At 40.8% G+C, this 14,403-nt stretch overlaps 1 protein-coding gene across 1 annotated transcript; it reads right to left on the minus strand.

Moving 5' to 3' along the window:
• Positions 1-6,575: 6,575 nt before the first annotated feature.
• LOC110952858 (cyclin-Y-like protein 1) lies at positions 6,576-14,221 on the minus strand. Its single transcript, XM_022196601.2, has 10 exons — positions 13,354-14,221; positions 12,049-12,123; positions 11,930-11,964; positions 11,567-11,667; positions 11,204-11,239; positions 8,939-8,990; positions 8,738-8,857; positions 8,467-8,633; positions 7,455-7,617; positions 6,576-7,304 (listed from the first exon to the last, which is right to left on the minus strand). The coding sequence occupies exons 1-10, from the start codon at positions 13,511-13,513 to the stop codon at positions 7,188-7,190; spliced, it is 1,026 nt and encodes a 341-aa protein (XP_022052293.1). The 5' UTR covers positions 13,514-14,221; the 3' UTR covers positions 6,576-7,187.
• Between the last annotated feature and the right edge of the window lie 182 nt (positions 14,222-14,403).

Genomic DNA, 14,403 nt, shown 5'->3' on the forward strand with positions numbered 1-14,403 from the left:
CTCACAGTGCATGTCAGAGCAAATGAGAATCATGAGGTCCAAGGAACTGCCCAAGGAGCTCAGAGACAGAATTGTGGCAAGGCACAGATCTGGCCAAGGTTACAAAAGGATTTCTGCAGCACTCAAGGTTCTTAAGAGCACAGTGGCCTCCATAATCCTCAAATGGAAGAAGTTTGGGACGACCACAATTCTTCCTAGACCTGGCCGTCCAGTCAAACTGAGCAATCGTGGGAGAAGAGCCTTGGTGAGAGAGGTAAAGAAGAACCCAAAGATCACCGTGGCTGAGCTCCAGAGATGCAGTCGGGGGATAGGAGAAAGTTCCACAAAGTCAACTATCACTGCAGCCCTCCACCAGTCGGGGCTTTATGGCAGAGTGGCCCGACGGAAGACTCTCCTCAGTGCAAGACACATGAAAGCCCTCATAGAGTTTGCCAAAAAACACATGAAGGACTCCCAGACTATGAGAAATAAGACTCTCTGGTCTGATGAGACCAAGATTGAACTTTTTGGTGTTAATTCTAAGCGGTATGTGTGGAGAAAACCAGGCACTGCTCATCAAATACCCAATACAATCCCTACAGTGAAACATGGTGGTGAGAGCATCATGTTGTGGGGATGTTTTTCAGCTGCAGGGACAGGACGACTGGTTGCAATTGAAGGAAGGATGAATGCGGCCAAGTACAAAGATATCCTGGAGGAACACCTCTTCCAGAGTGCTCAGGACCTCAGACTGGGCCCAAGGTTCACCTTTCAACAGGACAATGACCCTAAGCACACAGCTAAAATAACAAAGGAGTGGTTTCAGAACAACTCTGTGACCGTTCTTGACTGGCCCAGCCAGAGCCCTGACCTAAACCCAATTGAGCATCTCTGGAGAGACCTCAAAATGGCTGTCCACCAACGTTCACCATCCAACCTGACAGAACTGGAGAGGATCTGCAAGTAAGAATGACAGAGGATCCCCAAATCCAGGTGTGAGAAACTTGTTGCGTCATTCCCAAGAAGACTCATGGCTGTACTAGCTGAAAAGGGTGCTTCTACTCAATACTGAGCACAGGGTCTGAATGCTTATGACCATGTGATATTTCAGTTTTTCTTTTTAAATAAATTTGTAAAAAAAATTCTGCATTTCTGTTTTTTTCTGTGAAGATGGGGTGCTGAGTGTACATTAATAAGAAATAAAATGAACTTTTTTGATTTTGGCAAATGGCTGCAATGACACAGAGAGTGAAAAATTTCAAGGGGTCTGAATACTTTTCGTACCCACTGTATGTTGTGAATTGATTGTGCGTAAATAAAATTTGTATTAGCAGATGTGGACATTTTCTCTTTCTGATTTCGCTCTCTAACGTATCTGCACCTCCCCTATGTTCTGAGCCAGCAATGCACAGCAGCAGAGCCTCCAGCCCATTAAACAGTTTTGTTCTACTCAGCGAGTCATCATCACTCTAATGCGTCTGCTGATCACAGCGTGCAGAGTCTCCCCTGTTCACAGCCCAAACCTTTCAATCCTCCTCCCTTTTTATCTCCTTGTTCACACCTCCTGTCCAGCTGGACTTTATCTGATGCTGGAACACGAATAAAGCAAGAATTCCTGAAGGCGTTCAGATGTCAGTTATCATTCCTAAGATCATAGATGAACATGACCATTGCTTGGCATCATACTCCCAATTCCAAGAAGCAATTTTTTTTATTAAGGCTAAGTCACAGTCTATATTCAACATTGCTTTTAATTGTAACAGGACTTATGTGAATGTCAGCAGAAATTAACCTTTAGTATGGCCTGGTTTAATGTTAGATAATTGATTATAATGGCCCTTTAAAAATAAATAAATGAACAAAATTCTTTGTCTGAACTTCTGTTTCGTATTGTCCATTGAAGTAATGTTAAAACATGCAAAGACTAAAATCTGAGTATGGCCTTGGCAACAGTCAATTTACAGATATTTCTGTTCTGTTCTGCACTGCTGCTATTCAGAAGAAAAAAAAAGTTCTTTGAATTAGAAAAAGTCCTTTGACTGACAGATTGACAGTAAAAAGCATTTTGTGTACAATTTAATGCTCAAACACATGACCAGGGCAAGAAAACACTGCAGGAACACATTTTGTGTGCTTTGCACCATATAACACAAAACTGGGCGGCCTTCAGTTTGCAAGGAAAAGAAAAACCCTTGGTCCAACACAGGCAACATTTTCCTCATATGCTGTGTAAATGAAACATGTATCTAGATAAGCGGTTTTCTGTGGATGAGAGCTGTTGTGGAAAGAACTGTTGAGTCTCACCAGTTAGCACAGCACAGCAGCTCAGTCATGTAAAACATTCTTCGTCATTTAAGCCCATCTAACCCTAACCAAATGTACATACAAAGATTCAGTCTCTGTCCTTTTCCCACTATGTAAAGGTTGAAGCCTGCAGAGCAGTTTAGGAGGTTAAAAGAGAAATTATTATGCAAAAGTGCATTTTGCCCTTTTTTGGACCTGACTGTTGGCATCTGTCGAATGTCTGGTTTAAGAGTGACAGACTAGCTGTCCTGCTATTTTTTCTTACCTGATGCCAGGAACCAGCGGTGCAGGACAAGATTTAAATTGCACACCTAGCTCATTAGAGTAAAGACAAACCAGCGGCAGCCAACCACCATTTTTGTGCCAGCTCAGTGGCAGCAACAGTGGGGTGGTGAGGTTGAGATGGAAGCTGTGCCATGAGACAGTAGGAGTCTGGATCAGACAGCAAGGCATGGACATGCAATGAACAAAAAAATTAAAGAGGGATGACACCAACACCAGCAGCAGCATGATGTGCATCTAATTGAAAAGTTATTATTTAAGAAGGTGGAAAGATGCTTATAGCATGGTACAAAAAATAGTTTCCTCTCTATTGCTAATTTCCCTGTTCATGAAAACTTACTCATTTAAATCATACTAAAGCATAAAGTTATGCAGAATTAAGAGCCAGTCAGAGACAGCTCTGAATTAGGAGTCAGGCACTATGGTAATGGCCAGAGCATTTGCTGCATATAAGGTATATTTTTACCTTATATTTATTTTTAACTTTTTATAGTGTTACCTTTATTTCTGCACTGTGAACGGATGTGAGAACCATCATTTCATTTAACTGTGTACTACCTACATTGCTGTATAGTAATAGCCAATCATGCTTCCACCCATTGTCCATACACCGCTTTGTCCTCTGTGGGGTCGTGGGGGGCTGAAGCCTATCCCAGCTGATTTAGAATGAAGGCAGGGGACACCCTGGACAGGTCAGCAGTCCATCACAGGGCTACACATAGAGACAAACAATCAAGCACACTCACATTCACACCGACGGACAATTTGTGCAGAGTGCAATGCTTTAAAAATTAAGTATAACAGGTATTTTTATTATATTTGATTGATTAGTACCACTACTGATGCCATTTTCAAAGCTGTTGAAGAAAATCGCATTGTCCTTCCTTGTTGTTGAGCAGGATTACAGTGGAAAACAAACTTTTTCCTGATATTCCTTTGGTCTGGCCTCATCTTTTTCACTCCATCACAGCTGTAGTCAATTTGTGAATGTCTAGATATTTAAAGTAGTGTGTTTTGTAATGTAATCAGTATATACGGTATGTTCCCTATGCATTAGTAGAAATGAATATTTATGATTCAGTCAGTTTTGACTTTTGCTATTTGAAGACTTAATGCAATGCAGTCAGTATGACCCACATATGGCCGAAAACGCGACTGCCATCTCTGCTAATGCATGGACGAACACAAACATGGACACATTCAGTGCAGATCAGCAGCAGCAGTTTGACATTGTACAGTTGAATCGTGTGTGATATGAGGAGTGACCTGAGCGCGTGGAGGGTAAACGGAGTGACTCCCGGGGGTGGGCAGCTTGTTCTCTCTAGCCCTCTTTTAGAGTTCAGACAAGTCCCATGATGCTGAGAGATTAATGAAGCTGCACTGGCACTGTGATCCCTACAGGACACACACAGTCACAGGCGCACATGCACACACACTATTCACTTCGGATTATGACAGTTTTTATGTACCCACACCAATGTGAACTTAACATGATGTGAACATTTATTGCATTGAGGATGCATTGTAAAGACGCTAAATGTTCTCATAAACAAACCATCTCTGAGCGTGTTGTGCCAAAATAAGGGCTGTTAACAGATTTCAATAGATTGATCTAATTAATTTCATCAGACAGTTACAGTTTTTCCAAATTTTACCTTCAAGTGGGATATTTATTTTACAAATATCTAACATGGCTCTTCAATGGCATCCTGTCGATTGGTCATTAATATGACTTCAGAATGACATCATCGACAACACTAAGCAAATGCTCGTCTTCATGTCCTCATCTTTCAATTGTAAAAGACCTGGTTGTATCTTTCTCTGTTCCTGAGTCTGGCAATGACACAAGCAAGCTGCACCAAAGCTCAGAGAGAGTCAGGAGAATGTCGCATTAACACATGGACTAATCTCACACCTGCAGTCAGGTCAGCTGTTTTACACACTGCAACACTGCCCCTCTGTGGTCACAAATGGGCACTATAATTTTGCAACCAACTACCTCTCAGCTATTTTGAGAAAGGACTCTAATTGTTAGTTTTGTTGATTGTTGAATTGTTAATTGTGCGTGCTTATTAATTATTGGGATGACATGCAGTTCAGACTTGTGCCATGTTGAAAGTGACACAGAAATCTTACTGGATCTGACCTAGTAGTCACAACATTTATAGAAAAGTGCCCAGGGTGCTCATTCAGAAATGAATTTGATACCTTAAGATGCTGTCAAGGTAATGGGAAGGAATACATATCTGTAAGAGGGTCCCTAAATAATGTGTCCAATTGCAGCAACAAACCAAACTAATATTGACTGTTTTTGTTGATCCAGTCTTACCAAAAACAGTACTTAGGAGCTGCACAAATAATCATTTTATTTAAGAGAAATAACAGCAAGTTCTGTATACCTGCATATTTAATATTAAAATATGGCACAATAGCTGCTAAATTTGTTTAAAGGTACACTACAAGTCATGAATCAATTTTTCCAGTTTTTTTTAATTGAAATTCAAGTAGTTCAAGTCCAATGAATAGCTTGAATTGGCATAAATGAAAGTGAATTGCCGGAGGTTAAAAAAAAGAAGAAGGTGAGGTTACACCAAACCTCTAAGATTTATACTAAAAGGCCTTTTTCAGGGAACCAGAAATGGGTTAACAACTTAAAGCTGTTCTGCAGCAATGGAGGTTGATCAAACCTTGAAAGTTGGTCCTATCAAATTATGATAGGTGTCCCAACTTTTATTGATTACTTAAAACCCCTTTTGTCTGCATAAAGGTAGTGTTGGAACACACTGTGGCGCCATACTCTTGAAAGCATTATTTGAACAGTATTGTACTGCAGAAAGTAGTGTGTTGCTATAAAAAAAGGCAATTAACAACAGAAGACAGCAACAACACTTAAAATTTTGGTGTGTCCTACTGAGAAATTGTGAAGAAAGTTAAGGTGACCGTGAGTACAGTTTTTTTTCACCATCAAAAGGAACTCAAACTGGGGGAAAGACAGGAAGGAGTCAGGAGACCCACAGCCACAACAGAATCAGAAGACCAATTTCTGAGTCTCAACAGCTTGCATGATAGGCGGCTCACAGGACAACAGCTTCAAGCACAGTGGTGGTAGTAGGCAAGACTCAGTTTCAAATGTGAAGTGAAGACTTGGAGTTGTAGGTTTGACAGGTCGAGTTGCAGCAAGAAAGCCATTGCTAAGATGTAAAAATAAGAAAAAGAGGCTTGCCTGGGCCATGAAACACCGCCAATGGACTCCTGAAGACTGGAAAAAGGTATTATGGACTAAGGCATCAAAATTTGAAATCTTTGGTTCATCACGCAGGATTTTTGTATGCTGTTGAGTAGGCAAAAGAATGGTTCCTCAGTGTGTGACATCAACTGCCAAACATGGAGGAGAAAGCATGATGGTCTGGGGCTGTTCTGCTGGATCCAGGGTTGGTGACTTGTACAGAGCGACAGGTACCCTGAACCAAAAAAAGCGACCACGGCATTCTGCAGCACCATGCAGTACCCTCTGGTATGTTCCTAGTTGGTCAGGGGCTCATCCTTCAGCAAGATAATCACCTCAAGTCCAAAGTAGGCCACAACTATCTTAGCAAAAAAGAACAAGATGGTAAGCCTGAAAACATGGAGTGGCCAGCACAGTCTCCAGATTTAAACTCCATAGAGCTGATTTGGGATTAACTGGACAGAAGAGTGAAAGCACAGCAACCTGCAATAGAGTTGAGAAAAACTTTCTGAAAAATATTTGATTTCCATTGTGGAAAGAATGCCACGAGTGCGTTTAGCTGTTTTATCTGCCAAAGGTTGCTACTTTGATGTGTCATAAGTTTAGAATGCTTCTTGGTTTCTGAATGATCTTTTTTAAAAACTTCCTTTGTTTAGTTTTTCTATGCTTTCATTTCAGAGCACAATGAGACATTAACATGCGGAAGTTTTTTTCACCCACCTTAAAGGAGCTCACAGTGCCCGCAAACAAGAACCACCATGACACACTTTCCCACCTATGCAACTTCAACTTTAAACAGTGAATGAAATTTATTTGAATTAAATAAAGTCTTGTACATTTCACAGCTATAGGGGCCTACATAGTAAGCAAAACAAAGTCTACTCTTTGTCCAAGTGCAGAACTACACCACAGGGTAGTTCGAGACAGTTTGTCTTCATGTGAATGCAGGAGAAGGGACACAGCTGGTGACAGAAAAGGGCTGTAGCCACAAATTACTCTGCAAAACACTGGCTGATGTAATAAAAAGACAACATCCTCAATGTTTGTGGTTTCAGCAAGCATTTTCATGGCGATTCCTTCCAATTCCATCCACTTTTGAAAAAAAATGTTCGTCTGCAATTTTTTTTCCCGTATTACCATGCTTTCAAGGCAAATAGCTGAAGTTCCTTGTAATGAACGCTTAGCGATGGGAGTCATGATATTTTCGTGAGAGTGTATGATAAGCTTCATATGTTTTGTTACTTTCCAAAATGAACATTTCAAATTTTGTAATGAAGCTTTTCAGATATTACCTTAATCTACTTTGGAAGAGTCTCTCAAAGAATGTAGCATCATGTTTTGTAGCTTAACTTGAAACCAGGTGTTCTATCTCCTCGCTAGATTTAAGATTGCAGACTTAAGACAGCACTGCCTGGGCGTTCTTGATGCCAACCAGGTTGTCTGCACTGATAGACCTCCTCATTGCAGATTTGCTTAGGTCCTTGTACTTGTCCTCACACAGCCTGGAGATAGCCTGGAGACAACATAATACGGACAAAACCGTTACAACAAAAGGAGGAGTGATGTCAAGGCATAACACAAATTTTGTAACTGTACTTTATCAACACAGTGAAAATAAAAACATTTTCACCTGCAGTGTATATGCAGACTTGGACATACTCACTTCCAGCTTTTGGGCCCGCTTGTTGCTGAGTGGCTCCAGAGGGAAACTGAGGTTGTTGTCGTCAGCCAGTGAGCGCAGGTCAAAATAATACTTGGCGTAGACACTAGCTGGGACGTTGATGTTAAACTGGAGCAGTTCCAAGAAGTGACGCTCCATCTCATTCCTGCAAAACAGGTCAGTTTTGTTTTTATTATTTTTTATGATTAATATTTTTTATTGCTTTCACACTGTACAAACATACAGACATACAGAGGCAGAATAAAGGTGAACATATCTCAGTAAATTATTTGGAGTCTGGCCTAACACAATGTACATTGCATGTTTGCAAGAACTAAAAGAAAAAAATCTAAACAAGCAACAAAACAAAACAAAAAAACTTTACTTCACTTTTATTAAAAACAAATCCGTCTTATTGTAATAAGTTACTACATTTGGGCTACAGCAGCTTGCGAAGTTAGTTTAAGGGGACATGTCCACCAAAACACTTTTTTCCCTGAGGACAGCGCATTCTTTCAATTGTATACAATGCTAAAAATGCCAGCAGTGTGACAAGGTGTTCATTTTGTGATAAAGGCTTTGCATTTTTTTTTCCTGGTTGCTGTGAGTTTAAAGATGTTTTGGTAAAATATTGCATTCATTTCATTTTTTCTCCCTAAATGCTGACACAGTAGAGGAGGAGCAAATGTCCAACTTCCGCTTGTGAATCAACATAATTGTACTCACCAAGGCGATTTTTCCACAAAATATTACGAATCCACATAAACCGGTGGGCCTTCTTTTCCTCCAGAGTAAGTACTCTACTCATTGCCAACATTTTTACATTCATTGCTTGTTAACAACACAAACAATTCACAAAATTATAGCCTATTGCAATACATTGCGCTCTTGGATATTCTACATCATAGCAACCAAAGCATCTCAGCTGAAAAAACCCAAACACCCAAAGTGCTTCCAGCTGGAAAAAAAACGCTTTGATGGACACACCCCTTTACAAATGAGAAGTAACACTCACATGTCCTCCACTGTGATATCTTTGAGAATCTGGCAGTAGTCGACATTCCACACTGCCTGGTCATCCCAGACCTTTGAGGCCAGCAGGATTGCACCGAGAACGATGCGTTTCCAGTTACAAGGACAGATGTCCATCTCAGCATAAGTCAACAACCTTTCCAGGTACACCTAACACAGGGCACAGCCCATCCGTTCACACAAGCAATACATAAGCAAAATGATAACGGCAATAACAGGTTCTAAATTGTACTTTTTGGATGTTCCAAACTTACCAGAGTGACAATGGCACACTCAGCAGTGAGCTGCGCAGAGCTGAAAAGCGTTCTTATGAAGCGGTAGATGAGTTTGTGTTCTGGGTCGATCACAGAGTAGTCATCTGGAACCTTTTCTCGCTGTTAAGCAGAAAAGGCACTGTTATCGATTTATCGGCACAGTAAACATGGCTGTTTCAAGCAATTAAAACCACAACTCACAGACAGAGGGTGCTTCTTCTCATCGAATATATCCAGGGAGCGGTTTGAATCTCTGCAGGAGCATTAACAAGTCAGTGTTAAGTGTGCATTTTATATGACTTACATCCCATTGTACAGACATCAGTAACAATGATTCAATTTATTATGTACTAATTCATCAGTTTAAAAGTCATGTTTAAATTGCCAATCTTGGTGATCTCCGTAGTGAGAAATACAGGTTTGTTTGTTTTTTCCCATTGGTCCAAACAGTATCACTTATGTGATGTTGTCAATCAGATAGCACATGTGCCACACTCCATAACAATTCCAGTTTAGCACATGAACGAACAAAAGGAATAATTTCTTTTGCAACAAGGTAAAAACAGTCCGCTGCTTCCCCCAAAGAGTGACTGTTGCATTAGTTCTGCCAACCTTCTCTGGTAGAAAGATAGTTGTTGGAGGATGGAATGTATATTACTGTTTAATAGTACTATTATAATACTAAATTATTGATACACATTCAACAAAAATATAAACGCAACACTTTTGTTTTGCTCCCATTTTTTATGAGATGAACTCAAAGATCTAAAAACTTTTTCCACATACACAATATCATCATTTCTCTCAAATATTGTTCACAAATCTGTCTAAATCTGTGATAGTGAGCACTTCTCCTTTGCTGAGATAATCCATCCCACCTCACAGGTGTGCCATATCAAGATGCCGATTAGACACCATGATTAGTACACAGGTGTGCCTTAGACTGCCCACAATAAAAGGCCACTCTGAAAGGTGCAGTTTTGTTTTATGGGGGGGGAGGGGGGGTCACTCCTCTTCGATGGCTGTGTGACGTTCCTGGATATTGGCGAGAACTGGTACACGCTGTCGTATACGCCGATCCAGAGCATCCCCAGCATTCTCAATGGGTGACGGTGACATGTCCAGTGAGTATGCTGGCCATGCAAGAACTGGGACGTTTTCAGCTTCCAAGAATAGTATACAGATCCTTGCAACATGGGGCCGTGCATTATCCTGCTGCAACATGAGGTGATGTTCTTGGTTGTATGGCACAACAATGGGCGTCAGGATCTCGTCACGGTATCTCTGTGCATTCAAAATGTCATCAATAAAATGCACCTGTGTTCTTCGTCCATTAGAGACTCCTGCCCATACCATAACCCCACCGCCACCATGGGCCACTCCATCCACAACATTGACATCAGAAAACCACTCACCCACACGACGCCACACACGCTGTCTGCCATCTGCCCTGAACAGTGTAAACCAGGATTCATCTGTGAAGAGAACACCTCTCCACCGTGCCAGACGCCATCGAATGTGAGCATTTGCCCACTCAAGTTGGTTACGATGACGAACTGGAGTCAGGTCGAGACCTCGATGAGGACGACGAGCATGCAGATGAGCTTCCCTGAGACGGTTTCTGACAGTTTGTGCAGAAATTCTTTGGTTATGCAAACCGATTGTTTCAGCAGCTGTCCGAGTGGCTGGTCTCAGACGATCTTGGAGGTGAACATGCTGGATGTGGAGGTCCTGGGCAGGTGTGGTTACATGTGGTCTGCGGTTGTGAGGCTGGTTGGATGTACTGCCAAATTCTCTGAAACGCCTTTGGGGACGGCTTATGGTAGAGAAATGAACATTCAACACACGAGCAACAGCTCTGGTTGACATTCCTGTTGTCAGCATGCCAACTGCATGCTCCCTCAAATCTTGCCACATCTGTGGCATTGTGCTGTGTGATAAAACTGCACCTTTCAGAGTGGCCTTTTACTGTGGGCAGTCTAAGGCACACCTGTGAGGTGGGATGGATTATCTCAGCAAAGGAGAAGTGCTCACTATCACAGATTTAGACAGATTTGTGAACAATATTTGAGAGAAATGGTGATATTGTGTATGTGGAAAAAGTTTTAGATCTTTGAGTTCATACCATAAAAATGGGAGCAAAAACAAAAGTGTTGCGTTTATATTTTTGTTGAGTGTGTGTATATATATATATATATATATATATATAAATATCAAATGTTATAATAATATTTGATAGTGACAATGGAAATTTATTCAAATAAAATCTTTGAAACTGCCACTTGAAGCTGCATTTTTAACAAATTAAATCCTGACTGATTGACTACTAACCACTACAGAGAAACAGTTTGTGCAAATGTTTGTTTCATCATTGGATATCAAAGTCCTGGGCACAATAAAAATTGGAAATTTAACACAGGATGTTAAATTTGTGACATCTTTGACAATATTTCAAACTTTACCTACCTGTTTTTTATGTGATAGTATATGGCCAGTGCAACACTAGAATAGACCAAAAATAAACACAATGAACTACAAGACAAGATTTGCATCAAACAAAAGTTTCTCTATCAAGAAACCTTTCTTATTACACATTCTATCCCAATAAATTCTTAAACTACTCTATCGTCAAAGCACAAGTCAAAATAAGTTTTCTCGTTATAGTATTCAATATTTCACATTAGTTTTAATGGCTGATTCGTAGAGCATGTCTGAAAGATGAACTTTTACCTCATCATCAATTCCTGATAAAGGAAACCAGGCTGGTAATATTCAAAATGTGAAACTATGTGTGTCAAGATATGTAGAAGACTGGGGGTGATCACTCACCATTTGATGGTGCTCTTGAGGTTGGGTTGGCTGACTGTACTGTCATCGATAAATATTGTTGAGCAAGAACTGTACTTTTTTGTCAGGAGCCCTGGGGATGTCTGAGAATAGAAAAAATGCTAATGCATAAAAGGAAAATAATAGTGAACTTGGAGAAATGCCAGTGTAATCCTAAACATGATGGGTTAAAAGGGAATTGAAAACGTTTTATAATATTCATGTTAAGACATTCAGAGCACAAATCCTGACTTAATCCTGCAAGATAGTGTGTCTGGGCCTGATTGGACAGTTTCTCTGTTTTCCACACACAAAAAAAACCTCAGAATCAAAACTGCATTAAACACATGCAAACCCATCACTTACATGATTCATGTAGTTGCTTTTTCTTTTCTCACGTACTGGAATGGAGGAAAGAAAAGTCAGTGAGATAAGAAATTTCAAAGAACAGTCGAAAAAATGATGTCTTAAATGATAATACTCACCGTCTGTCTGCGACTTGTTTAGGAAGAGGGTGCTGGCTCTGGGGTGGTCTGATGGGTTGGCCTCCTGAGCCAGTTCTGTGGGATGCAAGTGTTGAATTGTGTTTATTAATAAAAATTGGTTGAAACAAGAAAATTCTAATTAGGTTTGTTTCCAGTAATTGCTTTGGGGTAAATAAACTAATGTGCGTAGTGTTGTCACAAGACGGTGGTAGACAATGCATTATACATGGTCGTAATAATAATAATACACTATGAAAGCATGGCCTGTGTTTCTTTAATTCATAGAAATCTATACACGTTCCTCTTATTTCTGACCATTGATAAACAAATTATGCTCGAGTAAATGAAACCCCAATTAACAAAAGAGGTAAGAAAACCGATATTTTTTTCTCAGTTCTTATCATTTTGGCACTGGTGATGCCCTTCGGTTCTTGCTAAAAATCACTCTCTGGGTAGGCCTGAGTGATAAAACGAACCTGACATTCACCAGCAATAAATATTTCATCTATAACAATAAAAACGTGACAGATTGTCGACTGAAAAATCAGGAACAGGTGGAAGGAGAAAAACACAAAATTCAGTTGCATAATTTAACTCCAAGCATGTTCCTGACTCATACACAGCCCATCATATCACTTGACGTTGGAGACCCTTTTCTCTCCATCATCATTGCTGCAGTTTCTGTGCAGATCCTCCAAGGTAGGCTAGCCTGCAGCTAGCTGGACTTCTTGTCTTTTTAATCATGCCTACAGATGGTGCTAAAGTCAGCGGGTACCAAAATCACAGTCAAGAAACACAGGCGACCCTATGTCCCCCACCAGGCTCATCTATTTCACAGGTCATCCCCCACTCAGGATGACCTGTGCCGAGGGCTGACAGATTTGACACCAGGGCTTGTCCATTCAGTGACAACCGGCTCTTTGGGTTTAACTTGGTATTCTCACTCAATGTGTATCAAAGTGAGATCATTCATTAACACTCATTTATTTTTATGTGTATTTTTATTGTCATGGTAACATTAAAATGATTATCCGTGCACATTGATAAACAGGCTAAACTTTTTTCTCCTGGTTTATCAAAAAAATCATTAATAACCAATATCAACAGAAATAAATAATTTTATCCCGATGAACTTTCCAGCTTTTTTTTTTTACCAACCCCATTGCATGCAAAAAAAATTCTGTATGCAGGAAAAACCCTGCACTGATCTGAAAACAGCAAGACAAGACATGGCAACCTGCACACATTCATATTACAAAGATGATTTAAACTCCAAAAATAGCCCTCAAACTAATCACCACGCACCATCTGGGAGCTCCCTGTCGCTGATGTGCTGCAGGTAGGTCCCGGTGTCTTCGCTCACGTCTTCAGTGGTGGTGATGGGACACTCCTCGAGCTCCACCTCTCTCCTGTGGATCTTGGGACTCTCTCCAGGAGAGATACAGCAAGACACTGAACCTCCCATGGTTGACCTACAGCAGTCCTGCTACAGCCAGGGATGCAGTTTCCCATATGACTGAGGAGGAACTAGTCAAAGTGGCAACACTCGACTGCAGGATGTCTGCCTCACAGTAGATCTTTTAGGGGAAGATAAATAATGTAACACCTAAGTAAATAGAAACTTTGACTGTAGTTTAGTGGGACTAGCTTTCAAAAAAACCTACATTAGATTGCTAAAATTAGATTATTATAGTTTAGTGTATTAGGGTGAAAACAGCAGAATGGGGTCTATGTACTGACAACCAAATCTGCGGTATATGCAGAACAGACATATTCAGGGCGTGTGCGCAGCATAGTACTGGCGCACTAATAACACTTACATGCGTGGGCTGAGCAGTTATGGTGAGTAACTAATATCACGTCATTTTACGGATTAGAGTCTAACAAGACAAAGTCACAGGCTCCTCTGTCTCCCTCCATGGCTAGCCGGCTAACGCTAGCTACCGCACCTCAATCCATTCTTGGCTCCTTTAGCAACGTGAATCGATCCATTCTCATTGCAACTGAAGTCACTGTTACAGGCGGTTCTAGCAGACTAACTGGCAGATTCACCAGCTGGAAAACACTGTACCGACAGCTAAGGAAGCGAGAGAGAAGCGGGTATTAAAAATATAGCCAACGTTAGCTTTCATCTCGTCGCATTTACGGGAGTCTTGGATGTCAATTGACAGTAGGTAGTGTTTAGGTTCAGAGGTAACCGGTGGCCTTTCACACTAAAAGTCCGCATTAAGAGCTTTAAGCTGAATGCGAAACCAGTGTCTTGTGGGAAAATCACCAGTTAACTTAATCATATCTTTGGACTGTGGAAGAAGGCCAGAGCACCCGGTGAAAACCCACGCAGGCACAGGCAGCACA

This window comes from Acanthochromis polyacanthus, chromosome 22 (genome assembly GCF_021347895.1).
Source record: "Acanthochromis polyacanthus isolate Apoly-LR-REF ecotype Palm Island chromosome 22, KAUST_Apoly_ChrSc, whole genome shotgun sequence".
Taxonomy (NCBI): Eukaryota; Metazoa; Chordata; class Actinopteri; family Pomacentridae; genus Acanthochromis; species Acanthochromis polyacanthus.